General features: G+C 39.7%; 1 protein-coding gene across 1 annotated transcript; it reads right to left on the bottom strand.

Annotated features, from left to right (window-relative positions):
- Positions 1-12,004: 12,004 nt before the first annotated feature.
- On the bottom strand, positions 12,005-19,917 carry LOC146331380 (rac GTPase-activating protein 1-like). Its single transcript, XM_084730278.1, has 17 exons — positions 19,760-19,917; positions 19,225-19,324; positions 18,322-18,524; positions 17,905-18,056; positions 17,151-17,220; positions 16,967-17,020; positions 16,673-16,750; positions 16,327-16,441; positions 16,095-16,234; positions 15,797-15,961; positions 14,899-14,994; positions 14,520-14,718; positions 14,261-14,366; positions 13,995-14,127; positions 13,739-13,841; positions 13,389-13,500; positions 12,005-12,395 (listed from the first exon to the last, which is right to left on the bottom strand). Exons 2-17 carry the CDS (start codon positions 19,310-19,312, stop codon positions 12,320-12,322), a joined length of 1,890 nt encoding a protein of 629 aa, XP_084586404.1. The 5' UTR covers positions 19,313-19,324; positions 19,760-19,917; the 3' UTR covers positions 12,005-12,319.
- Positions 19,918-22,678: the final 2,761 nt, after the last annotated feature.

Genomic DNA, 22,678 nt, shown 5'->3' with positions numbered 1-22,678 from the left:
ACACCTGCTTCTTGAATGGAGTTCGGTTTAACTGTCTGTCCACCTGAAAGCCATGAGCAGAGGGTTTGTTAATGTAACAAAATTTATATAACAATTCACGTGAACTGAGATGACACACCTTCTAAAAATGAACCATGTAAACATCATACAGTGACGTAGGAAGTGAAGCTAAAACTGGCCTGTTTCTTACTTCTCTCTGCCTGTGGTAAGAAGACGCATAATAAGCATAAATGGCAATCAAAATAGAAAAGTTTCCTCTTTGCCACAGTGATGTAATTACTTTACGGTAAAGTCACATAGGACAGACTAACGTTACCAAAACAGTAAAATAAAGTGTCTTAGCAAGTAACAGCAGTACCAACATCTTCTCTTCTTTTTCAGGAGGCAGGTTGGAAAAAAGGAACCACAACAACGGCAGTCCAGTCTTTCTCATATTACAACTAAATAGTACACCAAATTGTGTTTCTGAAAACATTTTCAGCGAAAAAAATAAAAGGCAATGTAGTAACAGAATCCTAATCTATGTTTCACCCAAAAAGGGCTGGGGCCATGTAGCAAGGGCAAAGTACCCAGATGTGCTGCTCTCATCCGTAGCGATGTGTGGAACAACCTTCACTTGACTTAGAAATCAATTCTCTTAGCGCAACAAATTTAGGGACTGTCCCTAAATATGAACTATGTGTTCATGAATCACAACAAGCTGAGCTGAAACGTAACACTGGGAACATCATTCATAGATATATTTTGACTGTGTGTTGAATGTTACAACACAGTACAGCACATTCAGAACCGATTTACAATTTATTACTTCCACACCCACCTTGCCCTGCATTTTCATGAGATCACAAGAAAATTAACAATAGTGACAGCTGGCTGTCAAACATTTTGCGACAAGCGTCAACTAACACATGCAGGGTGTGATAAAAGGAGAATGTATACATATGCAAACAGCTGTTGGCCTTACATTAAGATGACACCATGAACATGTGAATTACACGTGTGATAAGGCTAATACATACACTGGCGCCTGTTCATCTTACATTTATGTATGAACTCTGATCCACCCAATTTAATATTTTCCCTAGAGGTGAAACCCAGGAGAAGAAGATGTTTGAACCTGTCACCTGAACAGGCTGCCACTGTAAAACTTTATCAGCTCAGATTAAAGCTTCAGTGGTGTAAATGATACAAATAGTGAGGATACTGTACCACTCCCATATCCTAACAACACAAGGGAACCGTACATGATAGAGTTGTGGAGATGGGTGAAATTAATGGGTGTGTTTGACTGGAGAAGAGCTGCTTCATGACACCGAGGTAGATTACAGGGTGCAACAGTGCATTCTAGTGGCCAAGAGGAAAATCACAGCAAGCATTTGAAATATGTGCCCAGGTTAGAATATTGTGTGGGGCTTCTACTGCTAGTTTAAGACTTGATTAAATTCCGTGTAGCAGTACAGTGACCTGAGGGCTTTTCATTTCTGGTGCTACAGGTTTACATAAAGCTTGTTTAAGGGTGCCTGTTGCCTTTTTTGCTGTGGGGAATCATCACTGGAAGAGGCCCAGATTACTTAATAATGCTTTAGCAATGCTGCTAAAAGGTTCAGCTTTAGCTAAACTGACAAAACTAATTTCTTAGGCTGGTGATGTAGTGGTATGCTACAGGTGAAGCTCGAGAAAAGAGACCGCAAAGAGATGGGATTTGACGGGTGTGGTTTAGATCTTATGAGTATATCATATATGGTTTCTATATAGTATTTATAGCTGGGTCCATCCATGCAGAAAAAACAATCCCAAACTCAGAAGCAGAGGGACACACATATCTGCACGCATGGTCATTGCACACATTCACCAGAAAACACTCAGCCATTCATGCACACAGCCCCTCTCACACTATTCCATACCATGCATCCGTGCACACACGTTCACATTCAATTACATGAACCCAGGTGCACTCATGCAAGGGGGCGCACACAAACACCCAGTTGCATGCATACAGGTATTTTAGGTGTGTAAGTGTGTGTGTGTGTGTGTGAACACGTGAGAGCTCAGTTTCTAAAAACAATACATAAATCATGGCAAACAATGGCAACAGTCAATGGTGTGCTTGTGTGTGTTAGTGCCTGCAGTGCTGCCAAACAGGCCTTGATGTCACTCTGCTGACAAGAAACCTATCACAGAACATCTTTGTTTTTTTGAAGAATTATTTTTGTCCATGCTAGCAGCAACGCTGTATGGATAGAGGTGTCTGCGTGTCGACCAGTCCAGGACTTTGATCCAGACTGAAATACCTCAACTATTGGATTTCCACAAACTTTTGCACACACATTCATGGTCCCCAGATGATAAATAGTACTGACTGAATAGATCTGACTTTTCCTCTAATGATACCAAGAGGATGGATTGTCATTAGCGCCATTTATAGGTCACAGTTTCCCCTTATACTGTGAATTGTCTCAAGAGCTAATGGATAAATTTGCATTAAAAAATTGTTCCCAGAGGATGTATCCCCATGATCCGCTCACCACCAGTAGTAGCAAGGTGCAGAGTCCTACATGAGTCCAGTTTTGCAAACCAGCAACTGTCCATACCCACAAAGCTGTTCTTGGAAGAGTATCTATAAGTTGGTGCAGCACCTGTGCTCCTGCAGCTGTCACTGTTAATTCACCAGAGTTACTGCTGTTCTGATCATGAGTTTAATATCAACATTAAACTCATGATGCTGCCGGTGACCGAGTGTGAAGGAATTTCTTCTGCTCTGGACTTTTCTTGTTCTCACATATTCAAAAAACTACCCTTACTCTGTCACAATTTATTGTAAGCTTTATTAAAACTGTTAATTTAGGAATTTTGACAGCCAGCAACATCCTGTTTTTTTTGCATTGTATAACATGGTGTGCTGTAATGTCTACAATGAACAGGATGACCAAAAATTCATCTTATGGGTAGGAAATGAGCCAGATGTGGCATGTTGTTTCTCATTAGTGACATGCAGCTCACTTTTCTCCCTGTTAGAACAAATATGCTGCCTTGACTGTGTGTGTGACAGCTGGAGATGAGTACTCAGTTAAGTGGAAGAAAATAAATCAAAGCACTTGCCATCTTTTTGTGATGATTTGTCTAATTCTTGTCTGGTATGTCCAGGGGGGAGGGGCAGGGAGGGGAAGAGATGAAGAGGGAGTTGGAGAATGAGGAGATGGAGTGTGTGTGTGTTTGTGGCGGGGGAACAGAGCAACTCAGAGAGAAAGACAGATAGAAAGTGTGTGTTTGGACCAGCTGCACAGCAAATCTGTTTATTCTGCACAATTTGGCATCAAACACAACAGACTGCTGAGTGCTTGCTACTGCTTGTGGTGCCCCATTAAAATGGAATTTATTGCTGCCTTAAGAGCAAGCCCGAATTACACATTTTTCCCTCTACGCTCCGTCCTCCTCCCTCTTTCTCTCTCTCATTTGCACTTTTTCTTTTTCCCTGGCTGTGGTGATGGTCCATGGTATGGGGTGATTTTTTTTCTACTTTTCACAGCAGCTGTCAGACAAGTCGTCATAACGGCTCATTACAGACCCAAACGGGCAGGTATGGTTGGCATGCCCACCCACCCGTCAGCACATCGCTGCCGTCTCCACTCCCACCTGAGTGAGTAGCACTCAAGAGTCACACTGAAGACAGCTGCACTGTCCAGGAATGTGGTGGCATGTCATGCAGCTATCACTCAGAATACAGTACAGATGTTCAACCGTTTTTAATGTTTCATGGCCTCACTTTCCCCTCAGAGGCCCAACATTTGGTTGAAAGGTGTGTCATCTAAAAAAGTGTGAAGACAGTCATTTACAGACAGCCTGTTTTAATGGGGGTAATTTTAGACAGGTGAGTCCCTCCCCTTTCAGTGTGCCCCATGGGACCTTACTTCAGAAAAAATATGAATTGTAGTTAGTGGTCAGAGATCATTTTTTTTATTCACATGTGCATTGTGTCGCAATTTACATTTTATATCTGTCAATTTAACGGATAATTTTGCAAGTCAAGAAAGCTGGATGTGGCAGGTTTGTAGTATTTTTGCCTTGTTTTGTGTGAAACTGCTCAATGAACTACATCTCTTGTCTTGCACAATATATGTCATCAACACCAATATCACTGTCCCTTGTGACATTATCTGATCTGAAGTGTTTAATCCAGTGTCTCCTGATCCTTTTATCAGCAGTGAAGTAAAAGAACAAGCAAGACCCATTGTTTGTTTGACTAAATCCCAGTACAAAAACAGACAGGCATCATAGTGGCTAACATTTTTAGAGGGAGAAAATCATGACATCACTTATGCAGCTTCTTCAGCTTCTCTAGTTTTTCTAATTACCCATCCTTACAGTCTTTTACTTCGACGGTTTTATGTAAAACTATGACTTTGACTTGCACAATTATCTCCTGAATCAGAGGTGGATTTAGGGGGTGGCTACTGAGGCTCGAGCTCCAGATGTTTTCTCAAAAGCCCCATATCATTTACGTTTTGAAAATTACATTGTATAAGTAATTTCTCTGATTCTCTCTCTGACTGCACTGTGTGTGTCAATGTGCAGTATTGGAGTCTAACAGAGAGGCAGTAATACGCCGCAGACAAGCACATAGTCTCCGCATGCTGCCCTGAAGAAGAGGTGTTCGATTCTCACTACAGTTACCCTCTAGTATGGACATCCACAATTTTCAAAAAAGCCGTCAGTGCTGTCCACAGAAAGCTGCAGCAGCCAGTGAACCACAGACAGATGATAATTCAGGTGAAACTACAGGTGTAACACTTAATCACAGCTGATCGACCCAGTACACACACTATGCAAGTTGCGTAGGGCCTTATGAGCTACGCAAGGGCTCCACCTTCCCGTCCTGTTAAAGCGAGTGTCAATGTTTACAACTTTGTTGAGAGGATGAAGCAAAACTGAAGAGAGAATATCATCCTGAGAGTGAACAGTATCAGGTGAACAGGCGTTCATATGCGCGCGCAGACTTTCCTGTCCTGTCCAGACAATATATGGACATGATGTGACTCCTCTGAAGTGACCAGGAGTGTAAAAAGTATTCACATCCTTTAGTGAAGCAAAAGTACTAATATCACACTGTAAAAATACTTCACTACAAGTAAAAGTCCTGCATTCACAAAACCTTACTGAAGTAAAAGTATGGAAATATTACCAGATAAATATACTTAAAGTAAAAGTATTCATGTTGCAGTAAAATGTTCCCTGTCAGTGTTGTTATGTCTGATGTTTCTGGATTAATATTATTGCATTAATGTTACTGCTGTTTACTGTCATAGATGTTAATGTTGAGCTCATTTTAATTACTTTAGAGGCCACTGTGGCTAGTTTAATCTACAGCAATGCATCATGGTCTAAAAGACCATCTAATGTCTATAACATCACTGTCCTGTGAAAACCATATATCTCTAAAAAGTCATTAAACAGCCTTTTTTTGTCTTCGTGGATTAGAAATTACAGTATTTGCCTCTGACATGTAGTGTAGAAGTGTAAAGTTGGATAAAATGGAACTAAAGTACAAAATAAGTACAGTACTTGTTGTAAATGTAATTCATTTGCATCACTAACAGGTGTGAATTTATGTGTGTTTTGTCTGCTTTAAATGCTTAAGACATTTCAGTACAGGTGCGAAAACATTTTGGTGAGTGCTGAAGAAAAAGAAAAATTGGCCGCAGTCTTTGGGTTTAGCCCCAGATCTCCTCACTGCCTAGATCCGCCCCTGTCCTGAATTGACAAACGTCACATGTATAATTCATGGCACAATTCAAACGGGATCATAAAATACCTGTGTCTTGGCGCTGACTACAGTTCATATTTTTACTTCAGTCTTAGCTACTTTCCTATTTTAATCTCTTAGTTTTTCAGCCTCATTGCCGAAACGTATTATCTATGGCAGAAATACACTCATGTGTATTTGAAAAGGAAATGTGGGGTTTGGAAATAAAGAGCAGCGGAACTTGAGATGATCAAGAGCACACATGGCATCTTTCAACCACACAGCCAGATCAGCAGGACGTTCTGTCATGGACCACCTCAGGAGGAGTGGAGGTAAGTGGGGACAAGAACCATGCAAACCCAGCTTAGATTTAAGGCTGTTCTTGACTAATGTCAAGAAAATGAAACCGACAAAAAGAGACATCCTGGATCAAGCTGTCGATGATGCTTTGTGCTCAAAAACAGTCACAGTTTATGGACGGTGTTTTTCATTTGTCGAACCTTTAATGTGAAAATGTGAACCATGTTATCACTACAATTTTGTTGCTACTCTTTGCATCCAACCTGATGCAAATTCAAAAAATGCACTACAGAACTATTTCCTGGTTGTATATATCCATAGATAATTGTATATATCGTTTTACTTTATTTTATTTTATATTTTATCCTATTATACCTAATCAATTAGCTGTATATATGCGAAAGTGTGTGTAACATGAGAGAACTACAACTCATTTTGTTTTGCCACTCTGTGTTGTATGATGATAATAAATCCCTTTGATAACTGTGGGCAGTTGGGAGTGTTTAAATGGAATGACTGCATGCATGTGATGTCACATTCGGGGACCACACTAAATTTTTATAAGAGCTGACACTGGTCCGTGGGCCACACTTTGAAGACCACTGTTTAATGTCACATCTCTGTTTCAGCTGCCTCCAGATGACAATGACTAAAACAATGAAGTCCCCGTTTAAGATTTAGAACACATTACAGCACCAGCCTGCCAACCTGTTACCCATTTAATTTACACTTGTAACCAGGCTTTGAACTTATGCTGCAAAGAGAGCGTGAACTTGGGGCCCACATCTCGCTCCATAAATCTCCTCAGCCAATGATAAATTCATATTTAATGACCACGGCTATCGTCTGGGAAGGAGGAGCATTCTTTCATTATTGCCTCTTTCCCCTGCTGCTTGGTCGAGATAATTGATTTCTCTGTGGTAACAAGGTATCGACCACGCATGGTAGCCAGCTAAGACGGCGGTTCGATTCAAAGGAGGGGTGGAGAGCGAGCAGAGGGGAGAAAAAACACAGAAGGAGCGAGGGATGAAGCCAAAAGAAGAGATAGAGTGAGAGAGCAAGAGCACTGAAAGCCAACAAGCCAGACAATTATTTGCAGTTAAAAAACTCACTGGCTTTAGGTGGGTGTAGATTGGACAATGACTCTTCTCTTGTTTTTCAGGGCTTTTATAGGCCTGGTGCAGAACATAGTTTGGTATTTCAGTGTTGTATGTTTAATTCACCAAATGGAAAGCATATTGATCACACAATCTGTCACATAATTCACTGAAAACAGTGTCAGGAACCAATCTGGAGGACCACTTTTCAAGCATGTGCTTAGCCTGCGAAGGAGGCACTATTTTGGTCCTGGTCTTCATGTTTATACATTTGCAGCATTAACACTTTTGTTCCCTAAACCTGACAAACTGCTCATTCTCCGCTGCCCATTTTTAAGTGTTTCCAAAAGAAAATCTGTATGATGCCGAGCCTAATCCATGAGTAAATCTTCCAAACTAGTGAGTGGGTTCTACGACAACACAGCAGGAACACAGAAATGGCCCCCAGCTAGTGACAGAATATGTAAAACACTTTTTCATGTTACAAACGTACATTGAACAAAAATATAAACACAACAGTTTTGTTTTTGCTCCCATTTTTTGTGAGTGGAAGCAAAAGATTGAAGACGACTTCTGTGCGTACAAAAGGTTTATTTCTGTCACATTTTGTTCACAAAATTGTTGAAATCTGTGTTAGTGAGCACTTTACTGATGATTATTGTACAGGTGTTCCCTGCACTGGTCACAATAAAAGGCCACTCAAAAATGTGCAGAGAAAAAAAAGACATTTATTAGGCATTAAACTATGTCTATTACATGTAGACCTACAAAGAACTATTGATTTTCCCAGGAGGGGAACAGTCATGATCTGTCATGTTCTGTGTTGGATTGGCTTACAATGACATTCTTACCCGAACCCTAGTTAATAACTCCTTATGTCTTAACCTACAAACCCAACTAACGAAGGCACCAAGCACTAGCACATGCACACACCATGCAAAATTTCAGCCTCCAAGGACGAAAACTGTGGCCGCCAAAGGGTGACTAACTGACTAACCTATAGAGCTGCTGGTTCAGCAAAAAAAAAAAGTAGCCCTATGTGAAATAGCCATAATTCAGAGCTTAATAAATATATTTTTTGAGATAAAACTGCATATTTTAGTGACCTTTTATTTCTTATATGTTTTCTTTTTCCCTTCTATGTTTTATAAAATGGGAGCAAAAAAAAAGCTGTGTTTATATTTGTGTTAAGTGCACCTACACAAGTAGTCAAACACAAGACATGCGAGGACTGTCTGTCTAGTGATTAACACGGCTTTTTTGCCTCGACAAACGTATTGATTATATACGTGATCAGATGGGTGGATTTGACTGGCGGTTATTGAGTTAACGTCTCCGAGAGGTGCTGACATTATTGGTCCTGACCTCAAGCAGGCAATGCTCCACTCACACCCACACCCAATACATGCTGCACTGCAACAGCTTGACACATATGGACTGTATTTTCAATCAGTCAATAACAGCAATAACTGAATTAAACAATGTATTGATTGTATTCAGTTGTTGCCAGAGATGGTAACACTTCTGCTGGTTGTTCTGGCATCACTGCCTGCAGTTCACTGTATAAATAGAGGAATTAAATAGTGCTGTTGTTGTTGTGTGTTTACCAGCTTACATTGTAATTTATTTAAGAGCTCTTAATTGGACTAGTTACTCATTTGGCCCTCACTGGTCCCACAGCAGAGTGGAGCTCTATCACTGCACACTGGGGCATGCTGGAATATGGAGCTACAGAGACACACTGTACACAGCCAGCTGTTTGATGTCTGCAGCCGCTGAGCGTATGCTTCACCGTACAGCATAAATAAACACACAATCCCCCGATGTGAGGACAGATCGACACACAGGAGACCCTATTTCAGGCTAATGAACTATTAATGCTGATTTGAAATTCAAACATTTTTTGGAGAGTCTTCTCTGCAGCCGTTCACAGGCTTTTGTGTGAGTGAGAAAAGAAAAGACGCGAGGACAAACTAATTTGGATGAACTCTGCACACCATATTTTCATTTCCACCCCCCTCAAACAGCTGGGCGTAGATCTCAAAGGGTTCTCATGTGTTGTTGAAGCTCTGTATTGAATGAGGCCATATAAAATGTATGTCAATGGGTTCAGCCTGGCTTAGCGCTCTCCACAGCAACTGTTAATGGAATAACTATAAGATGTATAAATGATCCCTGCTTTAATTCATAATAATGTTAGACCTCATCGCCTGCCCACTCAGCCCAATAGATTATGGAAATAGCTGTAATGACTATTGGAACAATGAGCCAAATTGCATTATCATTCAGTGCCACGTCGGCTTTGGAATAACTGGCTCTGTGCTTTTGCTCTTTCACTGGAGATCTTGAATAACAATTGCCAACATTCAATTTACACCATGAAAATGAAGATGAAGAGTGTCAAACAAGAATGGAGGTTTTAGGCTGTGTGATTTAGGCATTAATAACATACTCATAGTTAATAGGGTAACACTAATCCATGTCCAGGTGTAAGAAGGGTTTTTTAGGCTCAATTGTTGGCAACAAAACCCACACATCCTACATGTATGCCTCACAAGCTCTAGGGCCTCATTTCAGCAAGGATCCATGCGCCCCCCCCCCCCCCCCCCACCCCTCCACCTCTCTCATGCATGAACAACACCCACCAAGACAAAAGAACTAGTCTTTTGATGTTTTATTTTCAGCTCAACCATGGACTTTTGTGTGATCTTATTTCAGCAAGACAAAGGAATGATCGTTAACATTCAGTCCGCAACATCTTGAAAGTAACTACATCATTTAGACAATATTTCATTAGAGAAATAGAAGAATATAATGGAGTAAATGTACAAGAATATATAAAATATAATGTCGTATAAAAGGAGTCTTAGAACCTCAAACTATGCACATTTCTTCATTGGCAGGCAAAACATGGCTTTATATATGGTTTTAGGTTAACTTAAAGTTAAGTCAACTCACATTAACCAAAGGTTAACTTCTGTTTTGTCAACCTGGACTCCACTTTGTCATTTTTTTGTGCCTAAGCACAGCAGAGCAATTTTTGAAACTGGTCCAGTATTGAGGTAGAGCGCTGCAGACATCAGCGCTAAAATTCAGCTGCAATGTAATACTTCAGGCAACTACACATTGTCCAAGTATGTCCACTAAAGTGCTTGTTTTGCCACTGACAGGCTCAAATTGTAATTCCAAGTGTCTGACAAGATTATAGAAAGGATTGCTAGAGATAGATCTTTTTGTTTAAGAGTGAGATCAGTTTTGTTTAACCAGGAACAGCTGATTTATTGCTTTCCCCGACCTAACCAGACTCCCTTTGCAGAAACAGTAATGTTATCGTCATCTTCATTCAAACTCAACAGAAACAAAATAAAACTTGCCAAAAACATCCTGGCTCGTCTTTCCACTGATCCAATAATCACCAGCTCGACTGGTTGAAATAAACATTATATTATAAACATATATTATTATATTCACAGATGAAGATTTGAAAATATTCCAGCTGCACACACCATTTCTCCCTACTGCATCTCTGATATGTGACTTTGCTCCACTCCCAATATTTTTGCATCCAACGTAGTGAATTAAGAGTTTACTTCTCCAAACCAGAGCTGGTGATTGTTGAAAAGGGGCAAAGATGAGCCAAGATGTTATTGTTGAGTTTTATTTTGTTTGAGTTTGAATGACAATGACAATGTTAAAATTATCGTTTTCATATCTTACTCTTACAAAGGTCTCTCTGTGTATTGATGCTTTCCATAATATTGTCAAACACTAACACTGAGTCTGTCAGTAGCAAGAACAAGCACATTTAGTGGATTCCTGGTGCCCAGTTTTCCATTAGGATTACATTGTAACTTTGTTTTGCTTCTGCTGGCTGTAGTGCTCTCCCTCAATACTGGACCAAAACCATGAGAAAATAGGGTTCAGGTTGAAAAATGCTGAAGTTGCCCTTTAATGACTAAATACTGTGAAACAGTTTATTCAACATTTCTCCTAAAATGACAAATACTTGAACCATTAATGTCATTATATTAAAAGATGGAGCTGATAAAGGTGACAGTGACAGCAGCAGAGACAAGACATCTCCTCAGAGGGAACAACACTTCTTGTGCATGACTGATGACGTAACGGTACAAGAAAGCTACCCTGGACACAAATACTTTACACCCTAAGTGTGCATGCAAAGCAGTTTTCACATTCATAAATTAAAACAGGCTCCAGATTGTATTTTGTGATGACCACATGTGTGTGAGGCTCAGATCTCTGGCTTGTGATAAAATATGGGTTGAACCGTCCTAAATCACAGGGGTAATTTACAGCATTCCCGATGATGTGCTGATATATCAGTGTGATGACTGTCGGCAATACTAACTGGTTCTGTAGTAACAGACAGTGGATCATCCTCACTGGTTAAGGCTGACACTGTACATCAAAAGTGGTGCGACAGCAGCCTCTAGTGGTGTCTACTCCATGTAGAAAAACATTTACTCTGATTGTTAGATACAGTGCAAAATGCAACATTATTCCCATTTAGTATCAGTGTTCATGTATATAAATTGGCATAATTGGTATACATCATAGCAAATAATCAACATAAATATAAAACAAAAGTGTTAAATCATGAAAACAAATTTAGATTAAGGACAATGACCAAAGCCAAAAGACAATTAATAATACAAAAGACTGGCCAATAATATGACTCTTTTCTCTTCATTCAGTGCAGCCATGTATTTCATGTGTGCTTGAGCACCCCTGTTGCTGTGATCACAACCACAGGTTCAAAGATGGATCAACACCAGTGAATGCACAGCCTCTGAACATTAAACCCAAGTGTTAAACACAAAACAAGAGATAATGATCTTTGAATTGGTTTTGAATGGTTGTTTGGTCATTAAAGCCCTCAAACGTCTTACAATCACATAGATGTCGGCATGGTTTTGGTCAATAATAAATCACTGGTCATCAAAGATATAAAAACAAACACTTGTGCTGGAATATTTTCAAAGAAAGAAACTGGTTAGAAAGTCTTGCATAAAATACTTGAATAAAAAAAATTAGTAATAAAACTGTTATATGTTAAGATTGCACAGTAGTTTTCCCACATAATTATGTGAATATATATTCAGTTATGGCAATAAGTAACCCAGCAGTACAATATGAGTGATCTTTTTTTCCATCTTTGCCATTACTTCAGCTGTGGAGAGGCGAAGAAGTTGCCCTGGCGATTACAGGCAGCTGATGCTTTGCTCTTGCTCCCAAATCTAAAGATGGAAGGGGTCGGGGGTTGGGGGGCAGACAGAAAATAGAATTTCATCCTTTCACTAAAATTTGGAAGAACAACTGTGAAGACTAATATTTCGGAGGAAAAACAGGAATCCATTCTATGTGGACAAATTAGTTCACACCGAGTTAGCTTTATCTGATTGTTGATAATTGGACACATTTGTTTTTTTTTAGCTCATCAAAGCTTAAAATGTATCTGGAGCTGCCGTTTGTGACATAGTGCCTTAAGATCAAACCTGCAAAGGTTCAAGTTTTATCAAAGTCTGATCTTGACCTAAATTCTTCAGGGTGTACGTGCTAAGAACCTACTTTGTGTTCAACCTGAATTTCTCACACAGAGTTAACAGGTGTGGGATCCTTTTATATTTAACCATGTTATCTCAGTGTCGAGCTGTTTACACAAGACATTCTTATATGACCACATGCCTCAGGCAATGTATCCCATAAATGAGCAGTTAAATGCCTACCTTACATCAGCATCACACCATCAACACCACATCATATAATACGCTGTAGAACTAAACAAGTCACCTTTAAGAGAAGTGCCGACACATTCCCTTAGTAAAGTCACACAGGTGTTTTCACTTATTATCCCTGATTAGACCTCTTCTCAGGACATTCTGACTTGTCATAGTGGGAAGAGCACTAATAACATGAAGGATGGCTCTGAACACGTGACAGTGTGACAGTAAGCAAGCATGAACAATACCAAGACCCTAAAACTGAACTGAAGCAGCTAAATGGAATTCAGCCATGATTCATTTGATTATTTACACCTGTACTTTTTGTGTATGTCCAAATATCCAAGATAATTTTGTCAAAGATTAACAAGTTAATTTCCTAAAAAGATAGCTATATGACAATTTAAGATAATTCATTATAGCCAATATCATTAGCGTGGATTAGGCTAGGGGATGTTTAAAGAATGGTTTGTACTAACAGAATGAGTGTGTGTGTATGAGTGAGCTTACATGGTGGTGCTGGAGAGGGTGTGCATCATGCGCTGGGACAGCGAGCTGGAGGAAGGTGTTTTGGCCATCACCATTTGGTGCTCTGGAGTGGTTACTGGTCCCAATATGCTCACTGCAGATCAAATAAAGGTTGATACAGCCCATGAGCTCATTTTGATATTTGTCAACCAAAGATACTGAGAATGATCAAAAAAGAAAAAAAAAAGTTGGTTTTAATCTCTCAATCGGTCATATCATGCGTACTGCTTCTACACAGTTCTTTATAAAGAAATAGAACAAATTGTTTTATTCTCTTGCTGTTCTCATTTTGGAGGAACTTTATTCTTGGTTGTGATCTGTCAGTAATTTACCTTTGTGGTCTGGAGTGTGGGAAGCATTGTCCATGCCTGCATTTTCTGGATGAGCAAACTGCTCCCAGTACTTTGCTGGAACACTGAGCAAGCGCTCTATAACCTATAAGGACATAAAATGAAGCCAATATTTGTAACCAAAACCATTCTGAAGAACAACAGTCTTAAAGCTGACAAAAGCACACACCATATAAACTGTGTGTTGTGAACCTAATACATAGTCAGAACAGGTATTCTTTATATTCAATCACATTACCCTTGGTTGTCTGTTTGTGTCATTCAGGATGGTCATGGGGTCCGGGTCAGGAACGGCATGACCCACAAGAGTAGGGCCAAACACTCTGGCCAGGTTGTGCGCATCCATCTTGGTGTCCACACTGTGAGAGACCCTGTGAAAAGACATGTCACACAGTCTTAACTACAACGAAAAATTATCTGTACTGAGATTACAACTTGTTTCCTCACTCGTCTCAAATTTTATACAATTTGAACAAACATCTGTTGAAATGTAATGAAAATTACTTCTGCAGATGGATCATCAGGCAGGCCAGAGTGTCTCGGTTGGGTTGAGGCAGCTCACTGATGGTCTGATACAACATGGCAAGACTGTTGCCATCATCCTGGATTTCTACAAAGACATTAACGGCAGGCATTTCATATAAGTGTACATTCCTTCTGTCCCATGGAGCTCCTAAATGCACTCAAAGAATAATGATGTGTAAACACTCAGACAGATATAGACCACTGCGAACAAGTGATTCTACGAGTCTCAGAGTCTCACCAGCTGCTTCCATGAAGGCTTTGTTGAGGTGGAAGGTGAGCAGTGGCTCTGGAAGGTTTCGCAGGAAGTCTTTGAGGACACCTGTAATGACGTTGATGTCTTCTACTTTGTTAAGCGGAGGGAGAGTCTTTCCTCTAATCAGCTTCTCCTTCAGCTCTTTCACCAGGCGCTCGTGGCCAGAGACTCTGTACAGGCCAACCTGGGACAAGGAAAAGATAAAAGAAACTGGCTCTCATTGTCTGGCTGCCTGTGATACCGTACTGCTGAATTAGATGACTAATTAGAAAGAAATTATCTACTGTAATCGCTCAAGGGAGAGGATCAGAGCATTAACATGAAGGTGACAAGTAAACAAGGACTTTAATAAAGTCTGTGTCACCTCGTGGAGGCCTCTGTGTTCAATCTCCTTAATGCAGTAGATAACCAAAGCTGGGATTTGAGGGGAGGTGACTGGAGCAAAGTCAGCCAGGGTGGCCTGCACACAAAAAACAGCAGTTATATGCAAGCAACATGAAAATAATAGAAAACTAGAACAGTGCACTCAGTAGCATGCAGATCGGTCTCAGTCGATCTTTGCCAAGCAACAGATGGCAAAGCACCTATGACAATGCCACCACGACTGCCAGCTGCAACCAATGGAAAATTTTGTTTTTGTATAGTATAGTGCATGTTTTCTTATGAAGAAGTTTTTAAGTGTGTTTTTGTACAGTGTAGTCTCAGTTTTCTTTAAGATGCAGAGATGGTAATGTAACCAAGCATGCTGGGTTCACCAAATTGTGGAAAATAAGACACTAGATGACAAGTCAAAGCTTCTCAATTTAAACATCATTAATCATTTAGAACATTATATTTATTTGGGACATTACAAGCAACCAGGTGGTTTTATAACAATATATTAGACATAGCTTATAAAAATCTACATTTTTCTACAAAAGCTGAAATTCTGTTTACATTTGATGTTGGTTATCTGATTACTCGATTAATCACCAGAATAATCGATAGATTATGCTTTAATTTTACTGGTCCAGCCCACTTGAGATCAAACTGGGCTGTATGTGGCCCCTGAACCAAAATGAGTTTGACACCCCTGGCCTACAGTCATAAATATACACAAAATTTTGGGCTGATGGGTAGTGTAGTATGTGAGATTAGCTGCAAACAAGCTGCAGCCCCACTGGTTCTTCACACAGGCACATAATGACTGGTCACATGGCAGAGACAATCATTAAAAATTCTGGAGTGGAAACATAAAGCCATAAAGTAATGAGAAAATGCACCTCTGTGTTTTTGATGAGAGTGCTAACAGCTGTGGGATTACAGGGCAGGGGACAGCGCTCACGACACTCTGGGTGGGTCACCATCCTACAGTCCTGACAGCGAAGGTACACCTTCCCAAACTTTGTTCTTCTTCCACATGGAGCACAGAACTCAGACTTGATCACCTTAGTGATAGAGGGAACACAAGGTGAGCAGATAATTCTACAAGATGAACCTGTTTGTAGCATTGATGCACACTTGATACAAAGGCTAACCCTGAAACACTTCAGTTCCACAACAATAAGTGTACAGTCTTACCGTTTTTGCTGTAAAGTGGTGCTTCTTCCCTCCTCCATTAGCTCTGGGGGTTTGGGGTTGTGCTGAGAAATTTGAAACTGGGGTGCTGGGAGTCTCACTGGCAGTCTCAGATTGGTCAGTAGTGGTTGTGTCAGCCCATGCTGGAGCAAATTCAATTACATGTTGGTAAATTTAGTTAATTTAGTTGTATGGTCTCATACGGAGGATCAAAAGAGGTCTACAAATTTCTCACCACTCTTTCTGCTGCGTGTCCAATAAGGCACAGTTTCAATGGTGGAGACCGCCTCGACAGCACCACCATTCACAGGCACGGTGATGGTGGTTTTGGCCACTATAGACTCATTCATCTGAATCATATTTAAAAAAATAAAAAGACATTTAATGCTCTTTTCACTGAGGAACATTGGAGGGTTTTTTTTTTAACAAAGAAAATTGTTGAGGTTTACTTATCTATTTACTTAGGTTTATCTTATTCATTTTATTTAGTTGTTATTTGAATAAAGAAAGACAATCACTCACAGGCTGTTTTTCAAATGTCAGTGTTATATTGTACATTCAGCTGCAGAGGTCAGCATTACCCTGTCTGATGTGCGTCCAGTGGAGCGAGGTTTCTTCACTGCCTGTGGAGGGACCTCAGGAAGTTTTCTGGAGGAACGCTGTTGGTTCAATTGTACAGAAACTTTCAAAAACACATTCATGGATTGGCTGCTGAACACTGTACAACAAATAGCAAGACAGGGTTGCGCTAATGTATAGAAACACATGAATCAAACCACTGACTGCCTTTACACCTAACCTGAAACAAATAATGAAAAGTAGTTTATCATTAATAAATGCAAGGAGGCATCTATTCAAAATGAGACATAACTTACTCGTTTCTGGCGTTTCCGTAGTCTTACGGTCTTCATTGCAGAGGAATCCCAGTCCTACAAGAAAACCTCATTACAACTCATTACAAGAGTCACATAATGAATACTGTTGTCCCATTATTTGAGTTGGAAATCATCATGTCTCCCAAAATATACAGTGAACATTAAAGAAAGTGGGTCAATATACCAGTGAGTCGTCTGTTTGGTCATAACTGATGTCTGACAGCAAAGAAGCGGATTCATCAATGGTAGTTAACCTATAAGACAGAGAATAACACAATGTTTTGCTGAATTACTTTTATTAATTTAATTCTATTCCCTTAAGTGCAAAGCATGTATGCTGCACCTCTATACAGTTTATGGCTGGCAGCATTCATTAGCTAAACAAAGTGCAACAATCGGGGCTCAGCAACGTTTAAAATCAAAAGAGCCATATTTGACCAAAAAAGAAAAAAAAATGTCTGAAGCTACAATTACTAAATTCTCTTGATTTTCCTTGGATAGTTTTTTTTTTTATTTGGCATCCACAGCAAACCCAGAGAGACTCAAGACACCAGTAAAATTTAGCCTAGAGGAAAAGGTGCTGAGAAGTGATGCACATTTCAGATGATAATACTTTGAATTGAACTGGTGTGTAGGCTACATGTTTTTACAATTGGAGAATGTAAGAATAACTCTTGGCCTATGAAAATAATACATTTAAAAATCTAAATGTCAAAAGAACCATTATTCATTTCTATACAATTTTTGTCAAAGCCACAGGGAGCCACTGGAGAAGAGCAAAAGAGGCACAGCTTGCTGACTCATGCCTCAAGTAAAAGCTTAAGAAAGGATGAGACACACGGTAAGAGGAAAATCTAAAATCATCATTACTGTCTCATCAGTACTTTCTGGAGAAAAATGATAATGGTTGTTTCAGAACCACACAAGGAGGATCTGACCTTCGACTGGAGTTGAGGTTGCCTTTGGCAGCCTGTGCTGCCTGGGAGTGCGCACTGAGGAAGGCAAGGGCGGACCGCTGCTCCTCACTCAGGTGGACACTGCCATTGTTCTCTGATATCAGCAGCTCCCGGATCAGCTGTAGCTGACGTTCCTGTTAACATCAGCAAACCAGCAGGTTGTCAGGGAAAGGTCCATACATTAGAAACACAAACAAACACATTATCTAGTGATAAAGAACAATCAGCAGTTAAATTAAAAATATTCACATACAGAGTGACATATCAGGTAAGCTTTATCAAGTGCAGTGGTCAAGTGGCATTATTTGAAGATCAACTTCTACTGTTCTTCTCCTTTTTCCAATTTCCTTCATATCCTATAAACACACACGCAAGATTTATAAGTAGTGTTGCACCAACCAGCTTTTCATAGACTGCCTCAGCATTCTGTCGCCGGCGGATCTCCACATCCACCTGGTTACGAGCATGCTTCAGTTTGACCTCTAGGGCGCCCCTCTCAGTCTCTGCTTTAGCCAGCACCTCTTTACAGGAAACCAACTCCTCACTTGTCCGGAGCCACTTCTTACGGCACTCCTCAAAGTTCTCCGCCATCTGGAGGAACTCTAAATAAAGAGAAGATTGTTGCATTGCCTCTGTGCACAATATACAACTTTCCACTGAGATGTGTGTGTGTTAGGCCACCAAACTTCCATTAGATTTTAGTGGCAATAATGCAAACTGCCTTTAGATAGAGGACAAAAAGACAGAGTGCTCTGTCGTAAAGTGAACAAATGAGTAACAGAGTTTTCCTGTTAATTGAAATGGAAATCAACTGCATTATCTGTACTATTAGAATGGAATTTTTTATTACACCCAAATAGCTATTTTGACCCCCCACCCTTTGTGTCATGGGCTGCATCACCAGTTTCCACAGCATGTCTTCTGGCCCTGTCAGCCTTTACTTGATCAATCTGAGGCTTTATACTCAGTACTGCTTCTGCTAATAATTCATTGCTCCAACAAATATTTTGTCATGATTCATGTGTAGTTTATCTAACTGATTTACATCTTTATATATTTTGCAAAGTTTGTTCATTACTGTTCCAATTTTTTGAACAGACCTTTGAAACATGATTTGTGACATCTGGCTAAAATAAACTTAGCATTACATTTTGGGATAGAAACGCACCCAGTAATACTGCGACTAACGTTAGCACCATGCCACTGCAGACCAGCTCCACAAGTACCTGACCTCCGCCGTGTCTCACTGACATACTTCTGAAAAGGTGGCAAATACCAAAACAAAGTGTGGAAACAACTTACGTGGCTCAGTGCTCTCATTCAGACCGTCCACCTGGGCTCTGAGACTCTGAAACTGGTTGTACAGGTTCACCACTGGCGACTCCATCATGTCTCACTGCAGCTGGGTTAGTATGAGTTGACATCAGAGATCACAGTTAAATTAGTAGGAAAAAATCGGTGAATCGGTGAGTTGGATGATAGAGCTAGTTTTTTGTTGACACTTCACATTGTTGTTGACGTTAAATTAGCCCTGGTCGGGACTAACGTTAGCGTTGGATGAACGTTTGCGTTACTAATACTGCATTTGATGTCAGTGTAAACGTATAAACACGAGAAATGAAACAATTAACTACATCGTAGTACGAGAAACTCCACATAAGTTATTTTTTACAAGCAATTTTTTAGCCAACATAATGCGACAGATTTAACGTTACTGTGCCTGCATGCTAACAGGTATGCTAACGTTAGCTTTAGCTTTAACAGGTCTGTGTTGACCTGACTTAGGTTAGTCGCCTATCGCTACGTTGTTCAAAAGAAAAGAACAAAAAACCTTTACCTGTGCAATATCTTTCCTGTGGTAGTGCGGTTGACATGTAGTGTAACGACGTCCGATGTTAAAAGCGGAGGTTGGACGTTTATTCCCACACCAGCAGTAACAGTAGAGCCACACCTGCCTGGTAAAGTTTGCACATTCTTCTGCAAAGTTCAAAATCAGCGCCGGTTTTCTTCCTCGTCGGCTGCTGTTACGGAGGTCGGAGCGCTCTATCGCCCCCACACAGCCAGAGGCGTAACTGCAGCGGGCTGTGGCGATAGTTTCTTCTGGGTCCAAAAGAAGATGCGAGATCTCCAAAATTTACGAAGGTAGCCCTGTGAGTTAATGTGTTTTATAAAATAACATGTATTCAAATAACATTTATTATTGATATTATATAGAATTATTTCTGTCTACTAACGGCAAGCAGAAACTGAAGTGGCACCGTAGAATATAAACAAAAATTAACATTTTTAATTTATATATACATACATTTTATGAATTAATATATTACCCATTCAGTAAAACGGTAATATACAAAAAAGATAATGTATAGATTGTATGCCATCATAGGCTACAAATCTGTATAATTCGACCCACTCATTTAGTTAACATATTAATTTCTTAATTACTTTATTAATCTCTTGTCCTTTGTGATTTTTTTTTTTTTTTTTTTTTTGGTTTGTATAGATTTTATATCATTATGCATAGCCTACAGGCTACAATTCTTTTTAATGTGACCCACTGATTTGGTTAACATACGAATTTCTAAATTACTTTATTAATCTCTCATTCTTTGTACAGTTCATCATCAGTATGGATAGATTTAATGCCATCATGCATACTTAGGATGTAATTCTTTTTAATTTGACCCAATGATTTGGTTAACACATTCATCTCTTAATTACCTTATTAATCTCTCATTCTTTTGTCAAATTTGTTTTTAATTGACAAACTACCATATAACCATTTTAAGACGAAAATAAGGGATATAACATTGCTCTTAATAACCAAGTGTATTTCTTCATCTACTGTACAGAAAGACAACAACAACAACAAAAATTTAGATAAGGATCTCAGAGGTCACTTTCTTTTAAATATCTGATTCTAATTTATTGACTATGCCTAGTAACCCCATTACTAATATCCACAGCTTTGATATATGGCCATTCTTGCACAATACATAGTACAGGCACTTTTGCTTTAGGTGAGTCAGTCTGGTATCTGTACCTCCTGCTTCCTCGCTGTGTATCAAAGGATGCTATAATACAGCGTGGTGAAATTATGTGTGAAATCATAAAATCCTTTGAAACAGTCAGCGTCTGTGTCCTGTGGTTGTGGGCCAGGCACATGGGATGCACACAACAGCATCATTAATCAGCCACGGATGGCATATCTGGGTGCAGCAGCAGCTCTACTGTGCAACATTTAATGAGGGTAGCACACACATAGACAACACACTCACACTAAATCAATTGCAAACCACTTACATGTATGTGTCCTTATAACACATTAGGAATTTTTAAATAACTCAACAATGGACTATAAGTGATTTGTGTGTGTGTGTTTTTATAATGCATTGGCAGTCTGATTTAGTATCACACTTGTCCCCAGCACTCTGAGTGTGTGTGTGTGTTCTGAATACTGCAGGTCCATTAGAGATGATTTGAGATAATAGGATCTGTCAGTCAATATGCGCTCATCAGTTATTCATCTGTGTATGTACATTTCCTCCTGTCATGGATCATTTAATTGCCAGTGTTCTCTTTTTACACCAACCGGTGTCTGTCCTTCTTTGGATGTAACCCCTGCTGTAATCCCCTATATGTAATCACATGTTTTTTCTCAGTAACTCTGACAGATTACAATTCAGTTTATTTTGTAATTTAATTTCATGTAGCTGGTAACATCTAGGTACTCTCCAGCACAGCTAGTATTCTATTAGTTTGTGTGAAATGGTGCCATAAGTTATGGCCAAAAATGTGAAAGGTCACAGTGACCTTTGACCATCAAGTAAGTACTTCATGCTTGAGTTCAAGTGGTTGTTTGAGAGTGTGATGAACATGAGGTCAGAGTGACCTTCGCCCTTTGACCACTAAAATTTAAATAGTTCAAACTTGAGTCCAATTGGTCGTTTGTGCCGAGTTTAAAGCAATTTCCTCAAGACGTTGTTGAGATATCGTGTTCACAAAAATGGGGTGGGGTGACTTCATCCTTGAGTCCAAACAAAATTTTTTGCCAAGTTTGAACAAATTTCCCCAAGGTGTTTTTGAGATTTTGCATTCACAAGAATGGGATGACCTGAAAACATAATGCATCTGGCCATAGCTGTCGCCGGTGTAGAGGCATAAATGAAGGTTTTTCAAAAAATGTGAATCACAGATGTCCGTCATCATACAGTCGTGAATGTGTACAGAAGAAAATTAGGCTGATGGGTCCAGGAGTACACGAAATTAACTATGGACAAGCTCCTGCTCCGTTAGTCACACACACACACACACACACGCACACACACATTAATTTTGCAAAAGCAACAGCAGATGCTTTTAGGAAACAGTTTTTCATTCACCATAATGGTTTTAAACATTTTTATAACATTGCACAATTAGGTCTTAATTTATTGTTTATATGAGATCAGACAACATATTGTAAAAGGCACATTACCACTTTGCCGAGTTTATTCAGACAGGCAGCATAAATCAACATACACCCGCACAATCATATAAAGCATTTATACTGTAATAACTGCACATATTTTCATTCATTTACAAGCAGTTTTTAAGACAGAGTGTTTACCTGAATAATGAGTTCACAGATTTGTAGCTGTCTGTCTAAGAGGTGCATGGATACAACAACAAGGTCCAAATTTCATAAGTGCATCTCAAAGTATCAGGAGGCTCTAATGCACTGAAGTTTGAAAGGAAGCACCTGCAGATTGTGCTG

This window comes from Lutjanus erythropterus, chromosome 2 (assembly GCF_056507025.1).
Source record: "Lutjanus erythropterus isolate fLutEry1 chromosome 2, fLutEry1.hap2, whole genome shotgun sequence".
In the NCBI taxonomy this organism is placed as follows: domain Eukaryota; kingdom Metazoa; phylum Chordata; class Actinopteri; order Lutjaniformes; family Lutjanidae; genus Lutjanus; species Lutjanus erythropterus.
The sequence above is the reverse complement of the archived record's forward strand: the minus strand, read 5'-3'. Positions and strand labels throughout refer to the sequence as shown.

Bases quoted from the DNA above. Each gene is read 5' to 3' on its own strand.
- LOC146331380 (XM_084730278.1), bottom strand. From the start codon at position 19,312: ATGATGGAGTCGCCAGTGGTGAACCTGTACAACCAGTTTCAGAGTCTC. The intron at 15,962-16,094 runs GTAAGACTGTAC...TCTATCACTAAG, and splicing joins ACCACTTTACAGCAAAAACG to GTGATCAAGTCTGAGTTCTG. The intron at 14,367-14,519 runs GTGAGACTCTGA...ATGTCTTTGTAG, and splicing joins AGCCTTCATGGAAGCAGCTG to AAATCCAGGATGATGGCAAC.